Below are 27770 nucleotides of genomic sequence, written 5' to 3' on the forward strand. Positions count from 1 at the left end.
CTCTCTCTCTCTCTCTCGGTTAGAATGGCTCTTTCAAAGCGACATTCATTAATGTCGTCATAGAATGGCTGTTTCGTTGGTCTTCGCGTTCAATGATATAATTTACTTAGCTGCAGACTAATAATTAATATCAAAGACTTGTTCTTATTCTGTCGGTATCGATAGTCTAAAAGTTAACCACGTGGTATAGTTCACTTTCAGTAGAGTACTTGGATGGTCAAACCTATTGGCCAACTCGCAATGGAGTGGAGGCCGGGTCTGAAGAAAGTAAATCAGGCTATGGTTTTATAGTGATCATGTCACATGACACCTGGTCCTGTCTGTGTCCCTGGGGGCGTGCCGATGACTGAGTTAAGCTTGGTACAGAAATATAATTCTATCACATTAACATCAGTACATAGCATCTCAATGTATTACAAATAGCTTTATCCTTATTAATACATTCTATACAACCATGTGGATGCAAGTCTCAAGGCTGAGGCTATTATATAAACCGTTTTATGGTAATATAGCTATATTGTCTCTTCTGAGTATCACAAAATTGTACCAAGCGGACCAGTTCGTAGCTGGATTCTTCACCAATCTTCCATACCTTCTCCAGAACACAAAGGTCGCTTGGCTCCCCAATTCTGTGAGTTGGAAGAATTTCCTGTGTCTCTCTATGGGCCATGTGGCAAGATATTCTCCTCTTAGAGTTTTTACAACCCTTTCACACAGGGCCTGGGGGGAAAGGTAGGTTGGGGGATGGTGCAAGGGGGGAGGGGGTCAACTGTCCTCCCTGTACTCAAAGAGGCCAACGTCATGACAATGCCCAAATAATAATTCATAGTTGAATGAACATATGAGACAAGTTGAGCAAACACATCATTTTAAATTGACCAATATGTTTGAGCTAAGTCGGAGCTAAGTTTGGGCCAACATTTTTTTTTCGCTAGTTCAGGTTAAAAAAAGTTCAGTAAAAATGAAAAGGACATGGAAGACATACTGAGATTAGTGTCTCTTTTACAGATGAGCCCGACATACAGTGTCCTCAGAAAGTATTTACACCCCTACACGTTTTCCACATTTTTATTGTGTTACAGCCTGAATGTAAAACTTATTAAATTGAGATATTTTGTCACTGGCCTACACACAATAACCAATAATGTCAGAGTGGATTCATGTTTTTCAAAATTTTTCAAAATGGATCAAAAATATAAAGCTGGAATGTCTTCAGTTAATAAGTATTCAACAACTTTGTTATCAGAAGCCTAAATAAGCAATAAGTGCAATAATAAGGTTTAACATGATTTGAATGACTACCTGAATGACTACATGAATGACTACCTGATCTCTGTACCACGCACATTCAATTATCTGTAAGGTCCCTCAGTAGAGCAGTGAATTTCAAACACAGATTCAACCACAAAGACCAGGGATGTTTTCCATTGCCTCGCAAAGAAGGGCACCTATTGATAGATGGGTAAAAATTTAAAACAAGCAGACATTGAATATCTGTTTGAGCATGGTGAAGTTATTAATTACACTTTGGATGGTGTATCAATACACCCAGTCACTTCAAAGATAAAGGTGTCCTTCCTAACTCAGTTGCCGGAGAAGAAGGGAACCGCTCAGAGATTTCCCCATGAGGTCAAACGTGACATTAAAACAGTTAGAGTTTAATGGCTGTGATAGCTGAAAACTGAGGATGGATCAAAAACATTGTAGTTACAAACAATACTAACCTAATTGACAGAGTGAAAAGAAGAAAGCCTGTACAGAATAAAAAACTTCCAAAACATGCATCCTGTTTACAACAAGGCACTAAAGTAATACTACAAAAAATGTGGCAAAGCAATTAACTTTTTGTCCTGAAAACAAAGTGTTATGTTTGGTGCAAATCCAATACACCACATTACTGAGTAGCAATCTCCATATTTTTAAGCATAGTTTTGGGTGCATCATGTTATGGGTATGCTTGCAATTGTTAAGGGCTGGGGAGTTTTTCAAGATAAAATCCTAGAGGAAACCTGGTTCAGTTTGCTTTCCACCAGACACTGAGAGATGAATTCACCTTTCAGCAGGATAATTACCTAAAACAGGCCAAATCTAGACTGGAGTTGCTTACCAAGCAGACAGTTAATGTTCGTGAGTGGCCAAGTTACAGTTTTGACCTCAATCTGCTTGAAAATCTATGGCAAGACCTGAAAATGGTTGTCCAGCACAAATAATTAAAGTAGCTTTACCCAACTCTGTGGAGTCTGAAAGGGCGCAGTGTTATCCAAGCCTGATAACGGTTTTGGTCATTTGTAATTCTAAATTTAAAAAACGATGATAGGTAGATAGGACGTTTCTGCATTAGTGCTTTGTAGATAAATACAAGAAAATGGTTCTAAAACAATCACCAGTAATAAACCTAAGGGTACAATGGAAAACATAGTCCCAGTGCACTCAAAAGTGTGATTTTTCTGTATTTTATATATTTCCACACTATGAGTTGAGTAAATAAACAAAAAGTCTGTGGAACAAGTTACTTAATAATAATTTGTTAAAACAACTAGATTTTTACAGTGTGTGTACTGTATATGTTGGTTTGTGTGTGTGTGCGTGTGTGTATGTATGTATGTCTGAGTGATAATACAAGTGAACATGTGTGGGTTTGGTTTTTGTGTATGCGCGGTACTTTACTTGGGCAGTACCAGCACCTCAAATGTTCTTCTGCTTGAGGTCCTGTTCCTAGAATATTATCTCAAAAGTATTGTGGAACTCCTGCACCTAAATATAAACAGTACCAGCACCCAACGTGAGTACCGTCACCGGTGGGTGTGTGCGCGCCTCCTGAGTCGGACTAGAAGTCCATTCCGAGTACCTCTTTTCCACCAGCGATTTTTTGATCTGCCTCCGGAATCAGTTCAATTGCCCTGAGGGGTACGAACTAAGCATCCGATTCGGAATGGTCATTTTCCTGGTCGTAATGCTGGTAATGCTGGTGAGCTGACGTCGCTCTGGTATCAAAAAGTTCTTGCTGACTGTATGTAATAACACCCAAGAAATTCTGGACTAGTAATGTAAGAAATAACACATAAAAAAACTAAATAATGCAAAGTTGCCTAGGGGCTAGAAGCACAACTGCCCTCTCTGCCAGGAAAACAACCTCTCCCTGAATGTGATCAAGACAAAGGAGCTGATTGTAGACTACAGGAAAAGGAGGGCCGAGCACGCCCCCATTCACATTGATGGGGCTGTTGTGGAGTGGGTCGAGAGCTTCAAGTTCCTTGGTGTACACATCACCAAACAACTATCATGGTCCAAACACACCAAGACAGTCGTGAAGAGGTCACGACAACGCCTATTCCCCCTTTTGGAAACTCAAAAGATTTGCTATGGGTCCTCAGATCCTCAAAAAGTTTTACAGTTGCACCATTGAGAGCATCCTGACTGGTTGCATCACTCCTGGTATGGCAACTGCTCAGCATCTGAATGCAAGGTGCTATAGAGATTCGTGTGTACAACCCAGTACATTACTGAGGCTAAGCTTCCTGCCATCCAAGACCTCTATACCATGTGGTGTCAGAGGCAGGCCCTAAAAATGGTCAAAGATTCCAGCCACCGTTGTTATAGACTGTTATCTCTGCTAACGCACGGCAAGCAGTATCGGAGAGCCAAGTCTAGGTCTAAAAGGCTCCTTAACAGCTTCTGCCCCCAAGCCATAAGACTGCTGAACAGTTAATCAAATGGCTACCCAGACTATTTGCATTGACCCCTTTCTTTTTAGGTGAATTAAAGTGCTTATGTTTCTAGCTCCAACAGTGCAGTAATACCTCACAATACAAAACACACACAAATCCCCAAAATAAAATGAAAAGAAATAAGAAATATCATAATGAGCAATGTCAGAGTCCGAAATATAAATATATATGTATAGGATGGTGTGTATAAACATTATGGACAGTACATAAATAGAAAAGGTGTGTACAGCAATAATTATAAAGGATGAGCCGTTACAGATACTAGTTACCTATCCAAAATGGTAATCATTAACGTAACTTTTGGATTACCTAAACTCGGTAACATAATCTAACTACTTTCAGTTACTTACAGATTACTTTCCCCTTAGATTTGAGTAAGTCATTTTTTGGCAAAAATTGAAAAAAAGGGGTGGATCCTTAAGAGGGAGTCACAGGTTAGTAGCTTGCACAGCCACAAAGTCATAAAATCTGATTTTAAACCTAACCTTAACCTTAAGCAAACTGCTAACACTATGCCTAAATATAACCTTAAATAACCCTAACCTTAACCACCCTGCTAACCCTAATGCCTAACCCTAACCTTAAAATAAGCACATTTTTGTTTTCATAAACATTTTAACATAGTTAATTTTGACTTTGCCGAAATACCTCCGTTCTGCCAAGACGCATCCCATTAAAAGTCAACCTGCTTAAGAGGCATGAGAAGAAGACAACAATGAATCCTATTGCAGGATAAATCAATGTCAGAGATTAGATAGCTGGACATAAATGGATGTTGCATTTTACTTTATCGGTTGGTTGTGTAGGCTTCTTCTAACTCACAGTTTTCTACAATAGATAATAATACAATTAGGCTATGTCTTTATATAAAAAACAACAACAAAGTCTGTCAGATGTTCAGTCATTCCAATTTTAGTACACCTTGATCTACAAAAATAGAACTTAAAAGGAAATTTGGAAATATAGATTAGTCAAATTGTTTTGCCATGCTTTGAGCATTACCAAAAAGTGCTATTTGCATGTGAAAAATGTATTCCATATGCTGCATTTGCTATAGATCTATTGTTTATGTTTTTGTTGGTGACACCTTCATATCTCAATAATTTGCAGCTGTTTGTCTATCAAAAGTGTGTGAGTTTGAACATGTGTCTGTTAGGCCTATGGCCTTTTTTGAATCAGCACAAATTAGATTGAGTGGTAAAAGCCCCACTCGTGGTGTTCTTAAATTCAACTTGTTTTTGACAGTATGCAGCACAATACCACGGGGGAGTGGTATAAACTTTTCTATGCAGCTGTTGCTGGCTGTCCACTGGGACGTATTCATTACGCCAATTCTGTTGCAAAACGTTTCTTAAATGGAAGTAAACAGAACGAAACGGGGAGGGACCTACCTGAACTTGTCTAATATAAACTCTCATTTTGCTCAGTTTGCTCAGTTTACTTCTGTTTGGTTCTTAAAGGGTAAAGGGTTTCCGTAATGAATACACCCCATGTTGTAAAAGCAATGATTGATAGACAGCTTAAACTTCTTCAATTCAATCATTATTGGGTTTACATATACATTTGTGAACAGCCATCCACAACAAATATAATCCGTAAGGCGCAAATAGCTAAATTAGAGAGCAGCAGTGTGATCATTGTGCTATGTAGCCTAATAGGCCTATGTGATATCTGTATTGCCCGTAGGCTACACCACTGCTGTAGTCATTATCTCTAAGAGTTTATTCAAGTTGGATAGTCTTTGGATGCCGACAACAGTCACATCACTGGAAGTATCCTACAGTATCCTGCTCTTATCCTGCGATCCATCAAACGCATTTGGCGTGTCGTCATAGTGTCTCTGACTTGTGGTCAGACTCGCACAGGCAGAACAAACTTAAACGCGTTCTGCTGATGTCATGTGTGCTCCCTCTCCGGCCTCTAGGTCACCAGGCTGCTCGTTATGGCGCGCACCGGTCACCATCGTTACGTGCATTATGACACTCACCTGGACTCCATCACCTCCTTGATTACCTGCCCTATATATGTCACTCCCCTTGGTTCCTTCCCCAGGCGTCACTGTTTCTGTTTCAGTTGCCTGTTTGTGCGTTGTTTGTGTTTCTTGTTTTGTATTATGTTTTCATTTATTTATTGAAACACTCACACCCTGAACTTGCTTCCCAACTCTCAGTGCACATCGTTACAGCTGATATGAATGTCATTGAGAAAACAGAAAGGTGTCAAATAATTATTTGGTAAACATCCTTTTTGAATTTAAAAGTAATCCTAGAAGTAATCATCTAGTTTTTCAAAACGTATCTGTAATCTGACTACAATATTTTTGCTGGTAATGTAACGGATTACAGTTACAGTTTTTTTATGTAATCCCTTACTCCTCAATCCTGTAAACAATGTAAACAAGTTCAAATATATACCAGTGTACGGTTTCCACTGTTATAGGCATTTGGGTTTTGCTCAATATTGTTTTCAATTTCGTTTTCAATTTGGATTATAGAGGTTGGTTCTGTTTGGGTATGGCTTGCCCTGATTGTTGGTCAGGATGCGTTGCACCTGTAGTCTTGTTAGTCAGTCATTAGGACCTATATTTCTTGTTGCTTGCAACTTTCAGTGGACTTTGAGTCCACTGTCTTTGAGAACCCCTTCGAAACCCCTACCTGTTTTATTTTGGTTGTTGTAAGTGACTCTTTGTTAGTTCCCACTGCTGTTTGAGAGACAATTTTTTGGTTTCTTGTTGGGGAGCGTAACATTCACACATAGCCTCATTTATCTGGTAACACTTTACTGTAGGTGTCCTTTGTATGCATTCATAAATACTTTATAACAGCTATATAACATGCCGTTGCTTATAATTAATAACTTTCAATAACTGTTAACGAAGGCTTATGATGAATGTTATAATGTGCTATGTAGCTGTTATAAAGGTTCTGTGAATGTGTAAGGACACCTACAGTAAAGTGTAACATTGTTGGTAACAGATGACTAATAAATGCAATGGATAGTTTGCATCTATGGATTGTATACATTACTATTAAAACGTTCTACAGGATTATTCATGCACCTACTGTTGTGGATTTACTTCTTAAAACGTTGTAATAGTTATGCTTTAAAATAGGGCCTTTCATGTAGCCACCACGTTCAGAGAGTCCTGTCTATTGACAGCAGCAGGCTACCAGTTGACAGCGGTATGTCCTAGATAGTTAAGTTGAGATAAACAGTGTTATGAAATGCCTCCGGACAGACAGAACAGTGCGTCTTAGAGGCCTGGGATTTGTTAAGTATAGGGTGCATGGAGGGACACACTGAACCACCAGCATTGGCCTTAAGAGGCCTGGGACAGATGATTGCCCATATGATGTTTTTTCCACCATCACAAAAGGAGATTTAGGAGAGATATGGGGGAGCCAAGAGAGCTGTGTTCCTGTGGGAGGGATAGAAACCAGGAAGGAGAAAGAGACAAACGCCAGGCGAGAGAGAGAGAGAGAGAGATAGGTGGAGAAAGAGAGGGAGAGAGAGAGAAAGATGGGGGTGGAAATAGTCAGGAGAAAGAGAGAAGGGCCAGAAGAGAGAAAATGAGAGATAAGCACAATAAGAGGTGACAAGAGCCATAAAGAGAGAGAGAAACACTTCAAGAGAGAAAGTAATAAATGCCAGTAGGGAGAGAAGAGACCAAACGTTCCCCATCATTTCCTCTCGGTCTATGACATCATAGTTACGGCAGATTAATCTTTTTTTGTTGTTGACAGCTTCAATGAGCAAGAGGATATTACTATGTTCACATACTTCATCCTCTCCAACCTAGTGAATATCACTGCATACATATGTCTGTTTCGTCATCATATCTCTGTCATACATCATAATCTATGTATATATGTTACCTTTGAATGAAAGATTGAAACAAGTCCTGCTGAGATTGAAACAAGTCCTTCTGAGATTGAGGCTGTTAATATGGACACTGTAGTACAAATAGGCTAGCTAGTTCCAATACTTACTTACTTAGTCCTCTTCATCCTTTATGGGACATAAGGCGGCAATCATTTTCTGCCACGGGAATCAGTCTTTGACCACAGCTTGTGTAGTAGTTCCAATGGGCTATATGTATAGCTGTATAATCAAGACACATGTAGATCATATATAGAACAAGGATAATTTGACTAGTGTTTCTTTTCCTCCCTCAATCCCCAAAGGTCAGTAGTGTGTGTCTCTTGGCAGGGTTAAGTGATATGCATACCAAAGGGAAGATCATCACATGACTAATACAGATGTTGGATCAATAATCAGATATTTGTCTCTCTTTTCCTCTTTAGTCCCCCAAAGTACACAGCTACCCCACGATGGACACCGTCCCCCTCCTGCTGAGCAAAGTCAAACCTGAACCTCCTGAGGACCTGCTCTCCCATGACCCCCACTTCCAGACACAGACCGAGCCTGTCGACCTGTCAATCAACAAGCCTCGCCCCTCACCCCCGTCCTTCAACTCCACGGCTTCTCCTGTCACTTCCGCTTTCTCGCCGCCCTCCATTTCTTCTTCATCATTGTCATTCTCCTCTCTGTCTGTCATCACCTCCGCCTCGTCCGTACTCACGCCCGGGCCCCTGGTAGCCCCTGGAGCTGCTGTCCGGGGTCATCATCATCATCATCAACAGCAGTTTTTGCACATCATGCACCCCGTGCCGCCACCGCCCTCAAGCCCCCTGAACCTTGGAGGGGTACAGGGTGGAGGAGGAGTAGGGGGTAAGATGGGGGGCCACCAAGTGCATCGTATCCCTGTGGTGGTGCAGTCGCTACCCCTCATGCACACCACGTCCGTGCGCTCACCCTCCAACCTCCACAACAATGCCATCATGTTACCTCTGCTGGACGACCACAAGAGCCACCATGGCAAAGGTGAGACAAAGAGTGTGCTCTCTCTCTCTCTCTAATCTGTCGCTCTCTTTATCTATATCTCTTTATTTTTATCTCTCTCTCTCTCGTCATCTTGAAGAGTCGGGTGAGACGAGGCAAAAGACTACCTTCTCTCATTTCCTAATTTTCTTCAGTCTTCTCCTCCCTCGCTCTTCTCTTTTCACTCTTTACTGGAATGTACAGTATATGGCAAAAGTGGGACAAGTTCGTTGCCATGTAGTGTAGTTACTGTACACTGTGTGTCACAACAGTGTCATTACTGTTAGTTGCATGTATTGTCTTGTACCCAAACTCAACAGCCTGACATTCACATCATACTAACATCATACTAAACATCTTCCTGCCTTATCATCCCAATGCCATAGTTGGAGTTACTTTGGATAAAGTTAGCCAACCCTACATAGTCCTGCCTTCTCCTTCCTTCTGTCTCAACAGACAATGTCTACAATACAGTGTGAGAACACTTCAGGTCAGACATAAAAAGAGACAGGAGACAGAGAAAGACAACACCATCCGGTGTAATGACAGGCCTGTGTGTGCTCTATGCTAAAGATGGTCCCCAGGAGATAACACACTCCTTTTGAGAGGAGATGAGATTTAGAGGATGAAAAGCTTTCTGTCTGTAAGTGTGTGGATTTTTCTCCTCGGCTGTCCTATTGCCTCCAGTCAAGGTAACGAGGACCAGGCAGGCTGCCATATTTCTCTCCCCTAATCTAAAGCACGCATCTGGGTCTGGGTTATACTTAGATTTGAGAAAGAGAAAGAGAGAGAGAGACAGACAGACCAAGAGACGAGTGTGCGTGTGCTTATAATAATACAAATAATAAATCATAATAATTGTGCTTGTGCATTTGCTCTGTACGTGCATGTTTGCATGCATGCTTGTATGTGTGTGTGCACTCTGACTGATCCTTCTGTTTTGGAGCAGGCAGGCTTGTATGTGTGTGTGCGCTCTGACTGATCCTTCTGTTTTGGAGCAGGCAGGCTTGTATGTGTGTGTGCGCTCTGACTGATCCTTCTGTTTTGGAGCAGGCAGGCTTGTATGTGTGTGTGCGCTCTGACTGATCCTTCTGTTTTGGAGCATGCATGCTTGTATGTGTGTGTGCGCTCTGACTGATCCTTCTGTTTTGGAGCAGGCAGGCTTGTATGTGTGTGTGCTCTCTGACTGATCCTTCTGTTTTGGAGCAGGCAGGCTTGTATGTGTGTGTGCGCTCTGACTGATCCTTCTGTTTTGGAGCAGGCAGGCTTGTATGTGTGTGTGCGCTCTGACTGATCCTTCTGTTTTGGAGCAGGCAGGCTTGTATGTGTGTGTGCGCTCTGACTGATCCTTCTGTTTTGGAGCAGGCAGGCTTGTATGTGTGTGTGCGCTCTGACTGATCCTTCTGTTTTGGAGCAGGCAGGCTTGTATGTGTGTGTGCTCTCTGACTGATCCTTCTGTTTTGGAGCAGGCAGGCTTGTATGTGTGTGTGCGCTCTGACTGATCCTTCTGTTTTGGAGCAGGCAGGCTTGTATGTGTGTGTGCTCTCTGACTGATCCTTCTGTTTTGGAGCAGGCAGGCTTGTATGTGTGTGTGCTCTCTGACTGATCCTTCTGTTTTGGAGCAGGCAGGCTTGCTACAGGGTGTGTAGTTTTATAGTCAGCGTGTGTAAACCACTAGTGACTTTGGGTGTTTCTGTCAAGTGGACTGGAGGCTGTACACTGGGGAGCAGTTTGTTGTAAAAGAACATTGTTTATCTGAGGTTGCTGTCCGTCACTCCCTGGCAGATTGACACACACACACCCACTCATTGGGTAGGCGGGAGGGTCCACTGAGACGGGCGCTTTAAACGCTGGGTGTCTGCATTCTGGGAGAGGAGAGAGGACAAAAGAGAGGAAAAACAAGGCTTGCGTAATAGGGTGGAGACCAATATTGAAGATGGGTGGCAGTGTACATTGAGAGCACAGACACACACAAATGCCGCACGCCCCCCCCACACACACACACACACACACACACACACACACACACACTCACACACTCACACACTCACACACACACACACACACACACACACACAGCAACACCACCAGCTCCACCCAGTGTGTGAGTGGAGTGCAGGGGAATCGGGGTCAGCCCTGGGGTGGGGCAGACACAGTCACTGTGGTGATACAGCCAGAACATGAGGCACTCAGAGCATTGCATTGTACTGTACTGTACAGTTACGGGTGTGTGTGTGTGTGTACATACATGTGTTTAATGGGTGATATAGCGTAAGACGTTACAGAAAGAACATGGCAATGAACTGTAGAGTCATTGGGTTTGGCAGTACTGCAATGATATCCAAACAAACGGTTTCTCTGGTTGGAAAAGCACTGCAGAGCGAGCCAAAGTACTATACCGTCCTTTCACTGCAGTGGAATGCACACTAATATGCTTCTTGTATGATTACATGACCTGTCCCCTCATATGACACATTATTGTTCTTATTCTATGGCGAGTCACTCTCCTTTCATATTGTGCTGACAGACAGATTTGAAACAGTGGGAGATAGATGAGGAGGAGACACAGAGAGAAGGGAACACTCGGGATTGAACGCCAGTCTCCAGCGGCGTGTCACATACGTGCATGGAGCCAGGAGTGTTAACACTGGACCACAGCTCCACACTGTGCTTCTTTGTAGGATGTGCCATTTGTTCCTAATGATTTGATAACTGGCAATCATACTGTGTTGCAGACAAGTAAGAATCCCTGTCACTATATTGGTCTCTTAATGTCTCCTTGGGAATTACTTTTGCTGTATGCATCATCAGTACTGGACTGTAATGAAGTGTAGGATCAATAGAATTATGAAAGAACAGCTCTCTTCTCTCCCACTCTCTCTTTTCGCTCTCTCTCTCATACAGACACGTCCCTACCACCCACCCACCCCCCATACACACACTCAGGTTGGCCATCCTCTTTCAGAGAGAGCGGCATGTGTCCTTCCTCTCTCATATCTGTCTCCGGGAGCAGGTTTCCATGGAAACTAGGCTTGACTGGAAACAACAGGCAAGAAAGAGAGAGAGAAAGAAAGAAACGCGCCAAGGCTCTTCTCACCTCTCCACCATGTACTCCTCTTTTGTGTCCCCTTCCCTCGCACCAAATACATGTTTTCCAACGAACGTCTCTACTAATCAGCCTGTATAATTAGGGGTTTTGCTGAGAATATAGATACTCAGTCTTGGTGGGAAGGAAGACCCTATACAGGAAAGCCAGAGACAGAGTTGTAGTTTTAGTATTGGCTGTGTTTTCTTTCCGCTGTAATACTCAGACCTGGGTTCAAATAGTGATTGAAATCTTTCAACATACTTTGAGTGTTTGATTGTCTGTCTGGAGTACCAGATGGGTGGAGTTTGGCACTTTTGGAGATTACTGTATGCCTTTGGTTTAATTGACCCAAGCAAGCTCAATCCATCACAGTTTTGAAAGGGTTTGAATTCTAATTGAACCCAGGTCCGACAATAACACCATGTCTGTCTCCTGCCTCCAGACCCATATTATTCGAGACCATTATGGTCACTGTCTGCACTGCCCTGAGCAGCTGACCTGGTAAATGGGGAAGAGAGAGTAGCATCAAGATAGACAGCATACTAGAGAGTGTGTATAGGACATGCTTTGTTGTATAGCGACAGATTGTATATGAAATATAGTAAACACCTCTCTAACTGTTACACATTGAATGCACTGTGTACCAAGAGGTGAACAAATGATTGTTCTCTATCAACAATGGCAAGCCACCGGGGTCTGACAACTTGGAAGGAAAAATACTGAGGATTGTGTTTGACCAGATACAATGTTATTTTACACTAAACAAATTGACCACAGACTTTCAGTGCACTTATAGAAAGGACATTCAACAAGCACAGCACTTACACAATTGACTGATGATTGGCTGAGAGAAAATTATGACAAAAAGATTTTGGGAGTTGTTTTGTAAGACTTCAGTGCGGCTTTTGGCTTTTTTTTTATCGATCATAGCCTGCTGCTGGAAAAACATATGTGTTATGGCTTTACACCCTCTGCTATATTGTGTATAAATAGTTACCTATCTAACATGACACAGAGTATCAAGGCACAAGGTGAGACCCAGATGCAGACACAGGAGGCAGATGGTTGGAGTCTTACAATGTTTAATAATCCAAAGGGGTAGGCAAGAGAATGGTTGTGGACAGGCAACAAGGTCAAAACCAGATCAGAGTCCAGGAGGTACAGAGTGGCAGACAGGCTTGTGGTCAAGACAGGCAGAAAGGTCAGGCAGGCGGGTACAGAGTCCAGAAAACAGGCAAGGGTCAAAACCGGGAGGACTAAAAAAAGGAGAATAGCAAAAGGAGTATGGGAAAAACACGCTGGTTGACTTGACTAAATGTACAAGACGAACTGGCACAGAGAGACAGGAAACACAGGGATAAATACACCAGGGAAAATAAGCGACACCTGGAGGGAGACAATCACAGGAACAGGTGAAACAGATTAGGGCGTGACACAGTGTGTTCTTTAATGGAAGCCTCTCCAACATAATCCAGGTAGATTCATTAATTCCCCAGGGCAGCTGTCTAGGCCCCTTACTTTTTTCAATCTTTACTAACGACATGCCACTGGCTTTGAGTAAAGCCAGTGTGTCTATGTATGCGGATGACTCAACACTATACACGTCACCTACTACAGCGACTGAAATGACTGCAACACTTAACAAAGAGCTAGAGTTAGTTTCAGAATTGTTGGCAAGGAATAAGTTAGTCTTAAATATTTAAAAAACTAAAAGCATTGTATTTGGGACAAATCATTCACTATAATCCTAAACCAGTGGAGTAGTAACCAATTGTCATACTTGAGTAAAAGTAAAGATAACTTAATATAAAATGACTCAAGTAAAAGTGAAATTCTACTTGTGTAAAGGTATTTGGTTTTAAATATACTTAACCTCTTGGGGCTAGGTGGGACGCTAGCGTGCCACCCGTGGTGCACTCCATCAACAGCAGGTGCATTTCAAGAGCGGCAAATTTGAATCCAAATAAATGTCAAAATTCAAATTTTTCAAAAATACAACTATGTTACACCATTTGAAAGATAAACATCTCCTTAATCTAACCACGTTTTACGATTTCAAAAAGGTTTTACGGCGAAAGCATAAATTTAGAGTATGTTAGGACAGTACATTTACAAGAGTTGTGTGTAATGTTTTGTCAAGTCAAAGACAGGGTCACCAAAACCATAAAACCAGCTAAAATGATGCACTAACCTTTTACAATCTCCATCAGATGACACTCCTAGGACATTATGTTAGACAATGCATGCATTTTTAGTTCTATCAAGTTCATATTTATATCCAAAAACAGCGTTTTACTATGGCATTGATGTTGAGGAAATCGTTTCCCTCCAATAACCGGCAGTCAAGTCAGCGTCACAAATTAAATAATTAAAATTAGAAAACATTGGTAAAATATTATATTGTCATTTAAAGAATTATAGATTTACATCTCTTGAACGCAATCAACTTGCCAGATTTAAAAATAACCTTACTGGGAAATCACACTTTGCAATAATCTGAGCACTGCGCCCAGAAAAATACGCGTTGCGATACAGACTAGACGTCATGTTGGGGAGATCTAAAATCGAAAATACTATGTAAATAATCCATTACCTTTGATTCTCTTCATCAGATGTCACTTCCAGGTATCACAGGTCCATAACGAATGTAGTTTTGTTCAAAAAAGCTCATCATTTATGTCCAAAAATCTCCGTCTCGTTAGCACATGATGTAAGCCAGCCGGACTTCTCGTCATGAACGAGGGGAAAAAATATATTTCCGTTCGTTCAAACATGTCAAACGTTGTATAGCATAAATCATTAGGGCCTTTTTTAACCAGAACATGAATAATATTCAAGGTGGACGAATGCATACTCTTTTATAACGTATTGGAACGAGGGTACCCAACATGAACTAGCGCGCCAGGTGTCTAATGGGACATCATCGTTCCATGGCTCTTGTTCGGTCAGATCTCCCTCCAGAAGACTCAAAACACTTTGTAAAGGCTGGTGACATCTAGTGGAAGCAATAGGAAGTGCCAAAATATTCCTAAACCCCTGTGTTTTTCAATGGGATAGGTTTAAAGTCAATACAACACATCAGGTATCCACTTCCTGTCAGAAAATGTCTCAGGGTTTTGCCTGCCAAATGAGTTCTGTTATACTCACAGACACCATTCAAACAGTTTTGGAAACTTTAGAGTGTTTTCTATCCATATATAATAAGTATATGCATATTCTAGTTACTGGGTAGGATTAGTAACCAGATTAAATCGGGTACATTTTTTTTATCCAGACGTGCAAATGCTGCCCCCTAGACCCAACAGGTTAAGTATCAAAAGTCATTTAATTGTTAAAATATTCTTAAGTATCAAAAGTAAAAGTATAAATCATTTCAAATTCCTTATATTAAGCAAACCAGATGACACCATTTTCTTGTTTTTTTATTTACAGATAGCCAGGAGCACGCTCCAACACTCAGACATAATTTATACACGAAGCATGTGTTTAGTGAGTCCGCCAGATCAGAGGCAGCAGGAATGACCAGGGATGTTTTCTTGATAAGTGTGTGAATTAGACAATTTTCCTGTCTTGCTTAGCATTCAAAATGTAACAAGTACTTTTGGGTGTCAGGGACAATGTATGGAGTAAAAAGTACACCATTTTCTTTAGGAATGTAGTGAAGTAAAAGTTGTCAAAAATATAAATAGTAAAGTAAAGTACAGATATCCCCCAAAAATACTTAAGTAGTATTTTCAAGTATTTTTACTTAAGTACTTTACACCCCTGCCCTGAAGCTCAATTACATTTTGTAATGAATAATGTGGAAATTGAGCAAGTTGAGGTGACTAAACTGCTTGGAGTAACCCTGGATTGTAAACTGTCATGGTCACTACATATTGATACAACAGTAGCTAAGATGGGGAGAAGTCTGCCCATAATAAAGCGCTACTCTGCCTTATTAACCTGTTGGGTCTAGGGGGCAGCATTTGCACGTCTGGATAAAAAAAATGTACCCGATTTAATCTGGTTACTAATCCTACCCAGTAACTAGAATATGCATATACTTATTATATATGGATAGAAAACACTCTAAAGTTTCCAAAACTGTTTGAATGGTGTCTGTGAGTATAACAGAACTCATTTGGCAGGCAAAACCCTGAGACATTTTCTGACAGGAAGTGGATACCTGATGTGTTGTATTGACTTTAAACCTATCCCATTGAAAAACACAGGGGTTTAGGAATATTTTGGCACTTCCTATTGCTTCCACTAGATGTCACCAGCCTTTACAAAGTGTTTTGAGTCTTCTGGAGGGAGATCTGACCGAACAAGAGCCATGGAACGGTGATGTCCCATTAGACACCTGGCGCGCTACTTCATGTTGGGTACCCTCGTTCCAATACGTTATAAAAGACTATGCATTCGTCCACCTTGAATATTATTCATGTTCTGGTTAAAAAAGGCCCTAATGATTTATGCTATACAACGTTTGACATGTTTGAACGAACGGAAATATATTTTTTCCCCTCGTTCATGACGAGAAGTCCGGCTGGCTTACATCATGTGCTAACGAGACGGAGATTTTTGGACATAAATGATGAGCTTTTTTGAACAAAACTACATTCGTTATGGACCTGTGATACCTGGAAGTGACATCTGATGAAGAGAATCAAAGGTAATGGATTATTTACATAGTATTTTCGATTTTAGATCTCCCCAACATGACGTCTAGTCTGTATCGCAACGCGTATTTTTCTGGGCGCAGTGCTCAGATTATTGCAAAGTGTGATTTCCCAGTAAGGTTATTTTTAAATCTGGCAAGTTGATTGCGTTCAAGAGATGTAAATCTATAATTCTTTAAATGACAATATAATATTTTACCAATGTTTTCTAATTTTAATTATTTAATTTCTGACGCTGACTTGACTGCCGGTTATTGGAGGGAAACGATTTCCTCAACATCAATGCCATAGTAAAACGCTGTTTTTGGATATAAATATGAACTTGATAGAACTAAAAATGCATGCATTGTCTAACATAATGTCCTAGGAGTGTCATCTGATGGAGATTGTAAAAGGTTAGTGCATCATTTTAGCTGGTTTTATGGTTTTGGTGACCCTGTCTTTGACTTGACAAAACATTACACACAACTCTTGTAAATGTACTGTCCTAACATACTCTAAATTTATGCTTTCGCCGTAAAACCTTTTTGAAATCGTAAAACGTGGTTAGATTAAGGAGATGTTTATCTTTCAAATGGTGTAACATAGTTGTATTTTTGAAAAATTTGAATTTTGACATTTATTTGGATTCAAATTTGCCGCTCTTGAAATGCACCTGCTGTTGATGGAGTGCACCACGGGTGGCACGCTAGCGTCCCACCTAGCCCCAAGAGGTTAACAACACGATCAACAAGGCAGGTCCTACAGGCCCTAGTTTTGTCACACCTTGACTACTGTTGAGTCACGTGGTCAGGTGCCACATAGAGGGACTTAGGAAAATTGCAATTGACTCAGAACAGGGCAGCACGGCTGGCCCTTGGATGTACACAGAGAGCTAACATTAATAATATGCATTTCAATCTATTTTGGCTCATAGTGGAAGAGAGATTGACTTCATCACTACTTTCATTTATGACATGTTATGTTATGACATGGTATTGACATGTTGAATGCACCGAGCTTGTCTGTTTGAACTACTGGCACACAGCTCTGACATCCATGCATACCCCACAAGACATGCCACAAGAGGTCTCTTCACAGTCCCCAAGTCCAGAACAGATGATGGAGGCGCACAGTACTACATAGAGCCATAACTACATGGAACACATCAAGTAACGCAAGAAGTAACATTTGATTAAAAAAAAACGGATAAAAATACACCTTATGGAACAGCAGGGACTGTGAAGCAACACAAACATAACCACAGACACATGCATACACACACACACACACGATAACATACGCACTATACACACACGTACGCATGGATTTTGTGTTGTAGATATGTGGTAGAGTAGGGGCCTGAGGGCACACACTTAATGTGTTGTGAAATCTGTTGTGAATGTATTGTAAAAAGATTTTTATAACTGCCTTAACCTCTATGGGCTAGGTGGGACGCTAGCGTGCCACCCGTGGTGCACTCCATCAACAGCAGGTGCATTTCAAGAGCGGCAAATTTGAATCCAAATAAATGTCAAAATTCAAATTTTTCAAAAATACAACTATGTTACACCATTTGAAAGATAAACATCTCCTTAATCTAACCACGTTTTACGATTTCAAAAAGGTTTTACGGCGAAAGCATAAATTTAGAGTATGTTAGGACAGTACATTTACAAGAGTTGTGTGTAATGTTTTGTCAAGTCAAAGACAGGGTCACCAAAACCATAAAACCAGCTAAAATGATGCACTAACCTTTTACAATCTCCATCAGATGACACTCCTAGGACATTATGTTAGACAATGCATGCATTTTTAGTTCTATCAAGTTCATATTTATATCCAAAAACAGCGTTTTACTATGGCATTGATGTTGAGGAAATCGTTTCCCTCCAATAACCGGCAGTCAAGTCAGCGTCAGAAATTAAATAATTAAAATTAGAAAACATTGGTAAAATATTATATTGTCATTTAAAGAATTATAGATTTACATCTCTTGAACGCAATCAACTTGCCAGATTTAAAAATAACCTTACTGGGAAATCACACTTTGCAATAATCTGAGCACTGCGCCCAGAAAAATACGCGTTGCGATACAGACTAGACGTCATGTTGGGGAGATCTAAAATCGAAAATACTATGTAAATAATCCATTACCTTTGATTCTCTTCATCAGATGTCACTTCCAGGTATCACAGGTCCATAACGAATGTAGTTTTGTTCAAAAAAGCTCATCATTTATGTCCAAAAATCTCCGTCTCGTTAGCACATGATGTAAGCCAGCCGGACTTCTCGTCATGAACGAGGGGAAAAAATATATTTCCGTTCGTTCAAACATGTCAAACGTTGTATAGCATAAATCATTAGGGCCTTTTTTAACCAGAACATGAATAATATTCAAGGTGGACGAATGCATACTCTTTTATAACGTATTGGAACGAGGGTACCCAACATGAAGTAGCGCGCCAGGTGTCTAATGGGACATCACCGTTCCATGGCTCTTGTTCGGTCAGATCTCCCTCCAGAAGACTCAAAACACTTTGTAAAGGCTGGTGACATCTAGTGGAAGCAATAGGAAGTGCCAAAATATTCCTAAACCCCTGTGTTTTTCAATGGGATAGGTTTAAAGTCAATACAACACATCAGGTATCCACTTCCTGTCAGAAAATGTCTCAGGGTTTTGCCTGCCAAATGAGTTCTGTTATACTCACAGACACCATTCAAACAGTTTTGGAAACTTTAGAGTGTTTTCTATCCATATATAATAAGTATATGCATATTCTAGTTACTGGGTAGGATTAGTAACCAGATTAAATCGGGTACATTTTATTTATCCAGACGTGCAAATGCTGCCCCCTAGACCCAACAGGTTAAGTATCAAAAGTCATTTAATTGTTAAAATATTCTTAAGTATCAAAAGTAAAAGTATAAATCATTTCAAATTCCTTATATTAAGCAAACCAGATGACACCATTTTCTTGTTTTTTTATTTACAGATAGCCAGGAGCACGCTCCAACACTCAGACATAATTTATACACGAAGCATGTGTTTAGTGAGTCCGCCAGATCAGAGGCAGCAGGAATGACCAGGGATGTTTTCTTGATAAGTGTGTGAATTAGACAATTTTCCTGTCTTGCTTAGCATTCAAAATGTAACAAGTACTTTTGGGTGTCAGGGACAATGTATGGAGTAAAAAGTACACCATTTTCTTTAGGAATGTAGTGAAGTAAAAGTTGTCAAAAATATAAATAGTAAAGTAAAGTACAGATATCCCCCAAAAATACTTAAGTAGTATTTTCAAGTATTTTTACTTAAGTACTTTACACCCCTGCCCTGAAGCTCAATTACATTGTGTAATGAATAATGTGGAAATTGAGCAAGTTGAGGTGACTAAACTGCTTGGAGTAACCCTGGATTGTAAACTGTCATGGTCACTACATATTGATACAACAGTAGCTAAGATGGGGAGAAGTCTGCCCATAATAAAGCGCTACTCTGCCTTATTAACCTGTTGGGTCTAGGGGGCAGCATTTGCACGTCTGGATAAAAAAAATGTACCCGATTTAATCTGGTTACTAATCCTACCCAGTAACTAGAATATGCATATACTTATTATATATGGATAGAAAACACTCTAAAGTTTCCAAAACTGTTTGAATGGTGTCTGTGAGTATAACAGAACTCATTTGGCAGGCAAAACCCTGAGACATTTTCTGACAGGAAGTGGATACCTGATGTGTTGTATTGACTTTAAACCTATCCCATTGAAAAACACAGGGGTTTAGGAATATTTTGGCACTTCCTATTGCTTCCACTAGATGTCACCAGCCTTTACAAAGTGTTTTGAGTCTTCTGGAGGGAGATCTGACCGAACAAGAGCCATGGAACGGTGATGTCCCATTAGACACCTGGCGCGCTACTTCATGTTGGGTACCCTCGTTCCAATACGTTATAAAAGACTATGCATTCGTCCACCTTGAATATTATTCATGTTCTGGTTAAAAAAGGCCCTAATGATTTATGCTATACAACGTTTGACATGTTTGAACGAACGGAAATATATTTTTTCCCCTCGTTCATGACGAGAAGTCCGGCTGGCTTAGATCATGTGCTAACAAGACGGAGATTTTTGGACATAAATGATGAGCTTTTTTGAACAAAACTACATTCGTTATGGACCTGTGATACCTGGAAGTGACATCTGATGAAGAGAATCAAAGGTAATGGATTATTTACATAGTATTTTCGATTTTAGATCTCCCCAACATGACGTCTAGTCTGTATCGCAACGCGTATTTTTCTGGGCGCAGTAATCAGATTATTGCAAAGTGTGATTTCCCAGTAAGGTTATTTTTAAATCTGGCAAGTTGATTGCGTTCAAGAGATGTAAATCTATGGAGTGCACCACGGGTGGCACGCTAGCGTCCCACCTAGCCCATAGAGGTTAAAGAATTATAGATTTACATCTCTTGAACGCAATCAACTTGCCAGATTTAAAAATAACCTTACTGGGAAATCACACTTTGCAATAATCTGAGCACTGCGCCCAGAAAAATACGCGTTGCGATACAGACTAGACGTCATGTTGGGGAGATCTAAAATCGAAAATACTATGTAAATAATCCATTACCTTTGATTCTCTTCATCAGATGTCACTTCCAGGTATCACAGGTCCATAACGAATGTAGTTTTGTTCAAAAAAGCTCATCATTTATGTCCAAAAATCTCCGTCTTGTTCGCACATGATCTAAGCCAGCCGGACTTCTCGTCATGAACGAGGGGAAAAAATATATTTCCGTTCGTTCAAACATGTCAAACGTTGTATAGCATAAATCATTAGGGCCTTTTTTAACCAGAACATGAATAATATTCAAGGTGGACGAATGCATACTCTTTTATAACGTATTGGAACGAGGGTACCCAACATGAACTCGCGCGCCAGGTGTCTAATGGGACATCATCGTTCCATGGCTCTTGTTCGGTCAGATCTCCCTCCAGAAGACTCAAAACACTTTGTAAAGGCTGGTGACATCTAGTGGAAGCAATAGGAAGTGCCAAAATATTCCTAAACCCCTGTGTTTTTCAATGGGATAGGTTTAAAGTCAATACAACACATCAGGTATCCACTTCCTGTCAGAAAATGTCTCAGGGTTTTGCCTGCCAAATGAGTTCTGTTATACTCACAGACACCATTCAAACAGTTTTAGAAACTTTAGAGTGTTTTCTATCCATATATAATAAGTATATGCATATTCTAGTTACTGGGTAGGATTAGTAACCAGATTAAATCGGGTACATTTTTTTTATCCAGACGTGCAAATGCTGCCCCCTAGCCCTAACAGGTTAAGTGACTATTGAAATGGAATTGAACCCCAACGCAAGTGTGTATTGTGTATTTTACCATGTACTGTATGTGTTCCATATATTGAATTGTCACACATTTCGTAGCGATATTCTGTTGTATTGGTGAGAGTTTGTTCATTGTCTGAGAGCAGGAGAATGCTTAGCTAGAGAATGGCTGAAGGCCCTGGTCATATATCCATTGGGGAATTTGTGAAGGGAACATTAGCAACAATAGAGCATTGCTCCCAGGTCAAGGGTTACATTTGGCCTGGTCTGTCACAAGATTCGTAGTGGAGAGAAAAGGACCAAGGCGCAGCGGGATTGTGGATACTCATTTTCTTTTAATGGTAAAAGGCAAAGCATCCACCGGAAAACAAAACAATAAATGATACTCACAACATGGACAGTCTTACAGGCTATGCAAACGCAGTGCAAGAACAATTCCCAACAACTGACAAACACAAACACACCCACATATATGGGACTCTCAATCAAAGGCAAATAGACAACACCTGCCTTCAATTGAGAGTCCCAACCCCAATTAACCAAACATAGACATACATAAACCAGACTCAACATAGAAATAGACCACAACTCAAAACCCGGAAATAATCAATCAAACGACCTCCTAACTAAAACACCACCCCGAACCACATAAAACAAATACCCTCTGCCACGTCCTGACCAAACTACAATACCAATTAACCCTTATACTGGCCAGGACGTGACATGGTCAATGAAAAGAGAATTCACACATGTAGAATGGAGCTTGGTAACTGAGGAAAATTAAGCTGTGAATGATCAGGGATGGGCAACTGCATGCCTATTGCGGGGAGTGCAGGCTTTTGTTCTTGCCCAGCTCTAAAACAACTAACAGTGGTCTATAATGAAGACCACGTATACACTGTGGTCCATGTTACCCACCACAGGATTACACAGTGAGCAGAGCTGTCTTTCTTAACATATAATTGCATACCTCTATACATGAAAGGGAAATGCCTGAATGTGTTTTACAGAATTTATTGTAAAATAATATTTCACAACCTTTCATAACATATTTTTTTATCAAAGAAAGAGGTCTAAACATTAGTCTGCTGTAGGAGAGATGTGCTTTTGAACAAATTGTCTAAAATCTCACACGGACTGTGGGAATGTAGACACACAAACACACTTGGCGGGCTATCACTATCACAACAACCCCCACCCACTGCTCAGAGACAACGCCCAAATACACTGCACCACCCAGCTTCTTATCTACAAGGCGGGGGCAATAGTGGCTAATAATGGGTGTGTGTGTGCATATGTGTATTAGTGCCTGTTCGTGTCTGCACATGTTGGGGTGTCTCTGGGGCAGGCCCATCCTCAGTGTAGACCCTGCAGGCACTTCCTGTCAGGAGCTGTCAATCATACCAGACAACTGACCTGAGGGCAGGACAGCCTGTTTGCCTGGCTACCCATAGTCCTTGCTCCTGCCAATTGCTACGCCATGCCCATGGACGTTAGTTTCTTCTTCACAATGAGTCTGGAGTACCTTCCCGACACTCCCCGAATACGAACACATTCAGGGCTGTCTGATTAGTCCAGAAACCAATGGGTTGGGCTAGAGCCAGAACATACGTGGGTAAAGCGATGGTTTGAAAATTCATAATTTGCTTTGGTTAGAGACGATCCAAACACTGATGACAATGTTAAGTACAACGACCCTTGTCACCACAAACAACTTCAATGATGGCAGTGTCATACTAAAGAATGTAGCGAATGACAGAACAGCGGAATAATTTTGTGTGAGTCGTAAGTCTAACAGCCTGTAGCATGACATGAGCATTGTCACTCCCTGTGGTGCCAAACACACACGCACGCATGCATGCACGCTCGCACACTCAGAGGTTCAGACAGTCTACCATACAGGATGTACTGGGTGTTTTCAGTATCTATTTTGGTCTGCAGAAAGGGTGGAGGGCAAAAGGGCTGGGGCTTTGATTGCTGTTAAATGCAGAGAAGAGAAAATATAGCTACATTATTCAAATTCTGAAAAACATTAATTTGGTTTTCTATGAGTGAAGTGGCCTTCATCAAGCTCTTCTTTGAGTGAAATTCAGTGAATGGAATTGAATGTTTTGTATACGAGTATGAATGAAATTCAAAGAAAGTATGTCAGAGCAATACGACTAGGAATGAGACATCGGTGTCAGACAGGTCATTTGAATAATACCAAAACAGCCACAGAGGGAAATTAAAAAAGTATTGACAAAATCCCCAGGAACTGGAGACCATGTACAGTAAGAGCACATGATTCTACAGAAAAGTAAAAAAACATGGTCTGATATGTTGGACTGTTATTCATACAGTATGACATATGATTAAAACAAACTGTATTTTAAGGAGTGGTTGTTGATAGATAAAACTCTTTGGCTTGTAAAGTGTATCGGCTTGTCTGCGTCTGTATATGGTAGAGTATAAAGTATAATGCAGTATGTATTCTCCAATCTCATAATATTTTTGGGCAAAAGGCTCATTACCGTTACCCTCGACAGGTGAGGAATTGAAAGATATTGAAAACAGGGTGTACAAAACATTAGGAACATCCCCTTTTGCCCTCAGAACAGCCTCAATTCTTCATGGTATGGACTCTACAAGGTGTCAAAAGCTTTACACAGGGATGCTGGCCCATGTTGACTCCAATGCTTCCCACAGTTGTGTCAAGTTGGCTGGATGTCCTTTGGGTGTTGGACCATTCTTGATACACACAGGAAAATGTTGAATGTGAAAAAAACTGCAACGCAGCTGGGTTTAACACACTCAAACTGGGATGCCTGCTCAAAGGCACTTCAATCTTTTGTCTTGCCCATTCACCCTCTGAAATGCACACACACACAATCCATGTCTCAATTGTCTCAAGGCATAAAAATCCTTCTTTAACCCCTCCTCCCCTTCATCTACACTGATTGAAATGGATTAAAGGGATCATAGCATTCACCTGGATTCACCTGGTCAGTGTGTCATGGAAAGAGCAGGTGTTTCTAAAGTTTTGTCCACTCAGTGTACAGTATGTTAGTATAAAATAATATAATTTCCTACTTCTTTTTGCATACAGTATAAGTATTTATTTTATTTTATACAGTATTTTTTGCAAATCTTGCCAATAATGTCAGCCCCTACAGTAAATCAAGTCTGACATTTTAACTTCTACGCTACAATTTGCATTTCCTGCTGCGCAGGAAAATTATCTTCTACAAAAGAGTGATCGAATAAAGATAGTATATCTGTATGTCTAACTCATGTAACCTCTTGACAGTATCACATGCTACAGTATAGAATAGAACATATGGGACTTACTCTTCTCTGTCTGTTTCCATGGCAGCCCGCACTGACCACAACGGCTTGTTGCCACGGCATATCAAGAGTGACAGTGAAGATGACGACCTGCCCAATGTCACACTGGACAGCGTTAACGAGACCGGATCTACTGCTCTGTCTATAGCACGGGCCGTACAGAAGTAAGTACCAGCGTGTGTGTTCTGTGTGTTTGTGTATTATATGTCCCTCTGTATAGCCTTTACCACCCTCCCCATGTGTCTAGTCCATCTGTGTATAATAAGATGAGTCAGGGCTTCCCCATCCATCCTAGTGTAGTCTGATAATCAGAACCAGTGTTTCAGTCTGCTCTCCCTCCCCCCTAAACGTAGAAACTTCAAGACCCAGCGCTCATACTTTAACCCAGCCAGGTCACCCGTGATACAAGTCAGTATTCAATGTCCATCCATGTCTGAGGATGTTGGGAGTTGACGTGGAAACTGGCCACTAGGGGCAACAGTGAGCGCTGTTCATTCAAGCAGGTTTTGAATTTGATAGGCTGTTGTGGTCAGGGATGGTGGATGGGCATATGCAACTGCCTCTGGTGCCAAAGGTTGTGTGTTCAAATCCAGTGATAGAAAGGTAGAAGCAGCTACTCCTCCTGGGGTCCAGCAAAATTAAGGCAGTTATACAATTTGTAAAACATTACAATACATTCACAACAGTGCCCTCAAGCCCCAACTCTACTACCACATATCTAGTCCATGTGTACGTGTACAGTGGTTAGTCCTTTAAAACCTCTTACATCTAGATGTTCCGCTAGCGGAACACCGCTCCAATATCCAATGATAGGGTGTGGCGCGAATTACAAACTCCTCAAAAATCCCAAAACTTCAATTTTTCAAACATATGACTATTTTACACCATTTTAAAGACAAGACTCTCCTTTATCTAACCACATTGTCCAATTTCAAAAAGGCTTTACAACGAAAGCAAAACATTAGATTATGTCAGGACAGTACCCAGCCAGAAATAATCACACAGCCATTTTTCAAGCTAGCACATAATGTCACAAAAACCAAAACCACAGCTCAATGCAGCACTAACCTTTGATGATCTTCATCAGATGACACTCCTAGGACATTATGTTATACAATACATGCATGTTTTGTTCAACCAAGTTCATATTTATATCAAAAACCAGCTTTTAACATTATCATGTGACGTTCAGAACTAGCATACCCACCGAAACTTCCGGTGAATTTACTAAATTACTCACAATAAATGTTCACAAAAAACATAACAATTATTTTAAGAATTATAGATACAGAACTCCTCTATGCACTCGATATGTCCGATTTTAAAATAGCTTTTTGGTGAAAGCACATTTTGCAATATTCTAAGTACATAGCCCAGCCATCCCGGGCTAGCTATTTAGACACCCGGCAAGTTTGAGCTATGTACTCAGAATATTGAAAAATGTGCTTTCGCCGAAAAGCTATTTTAAAATCTTACACAGCGGTTGCATAAAGGAGTACTGTATCTATAATTCTTAAAATAATTGTTGCGTATTTTGTCAACGTTTATGATAAGTATTTCTGTAATATGTGTGCTCATTGTGCTCATTCACCGGAAGTTTTGGAGGCTAAACATTTTCTGAACATTTTCTGAACATCATGTGCCAATGTAAAATGCTGTTTTTGGATATAAATATGAACTTTATCGAACAAAACATACATGTATTGTGTAACATGATGTCCTCGGAGTGTCATCTGATGAAGATCGTCAAAGGTTAGTGCTTCATTTAGCTGTGTTTTGGGTTTTTGTGACATATCGCCTTGCTTGGACAATGGCTCTGTGGTTATTTTTGTCTATGTACTCTCCTAACATAATCTAATGTTTTGCTTTCGCTGTAAAGCCTTTTTGAAATTGGACAATGTGGTTACATTAACCTGTTTGGGATAGGGGGCAGTATGTTATTACCTTTGCTGTCTTCGTCAGAATGCACTCCCAGGACTTCTACTTCAATAACAAATGTTGGTTTGGTTCAAAATAATCCATAGTTATATCCAAACAGCGGCGTTTTGTTCGTGCGTTCAAGACACTATCCGAAAGGGTAAATCAGGGTCGACGCGCATGGCGCAATTCGTGACAAAAAAATTCTAAATATTCCATTACCGTACTTCGAAGCATGTCAACCGCTGTTTAAAATCCATTTTTATGCCATTTATCTCGTAAAAAAGCGATAATATTCCGACCGGGAATCTCCATTTCGGAAAACAGAGGAAAGAAACACAAAGCATTCGGGGGCGGCTCAGGGCACGCGCCTAAGCCCACAGTCCCTCTGAGCGGCCACTTGCCAAACGCGATAATGTGTTTCAGCCAGGGCCTGGCCTCGACGATCCTTCAGCTTTTTCCCGGGCTCTGAGAGCCTATGGGAGCCGTAGGAAGTGTCACGTTACCGCAGAGATCCTAAATCTGTCAATGGAAAGAGATGCCCAGATGAAACACAACTAAATGGTCAGACAGGCCACTTCCTGCATGGAATCTTCTCAGGTTTTGGCCTGCCATATGAGTTCTGTTATACTCACAGACACCATTCAAACAGTTTTAGAAACTTTAGGGTGTTTTCTATCCAAAGCCAATAATTATATGCATATTCTAGTTACTGGGCAGGAGTAGTAACCAGATTAAATCGGTTACGTTTTATATCCAGCAGTGTCAATACTGCCCCCAAGCCCTAACAGGTTAAAATAGCTTTTCGGCGAAAGCACATTTTGCAATATTCTGAG

The 27770-nt window shown here is 40.8% G+C and overlaps 1 protein-coding gene across 1 annotated transcript in view; it reads left to right on the forward strand.

Annotated features, from left to right (window-relative positions):
- Positions 1–27770, forward strand: part of klf12b (Kruppel like factor 12b) — a 221156-nt gene that overhangs the window by 146258 nt on the left and 47128 nt on the right. Inside the window, exons 3-4 of the mRNA XM_014163779.3 lie at positions 8033–8612; positions 25046–25181. Of these exons, the coding sequence (XP_014019254.1) occupies positions 8033–8612; positions 25046–25181 (716 nt within the window). The remainder of the gene's footprint in view (positions 1–8032; positions 8613–25045; positions 25182–27770) is intronic.

Source organism: Salmo salar, chromosome 21, assembly GCF_965601325.2.
Source record: "Salmo salar chromosome 21, fSalSal1, whole genome shotgun sequence".
Lineage (NCBI taxonomy): Eukaryota > Metazoa > Chordata > Actinopteri > Salmoniformes > Salmonidae > Salmo > Salmo salar.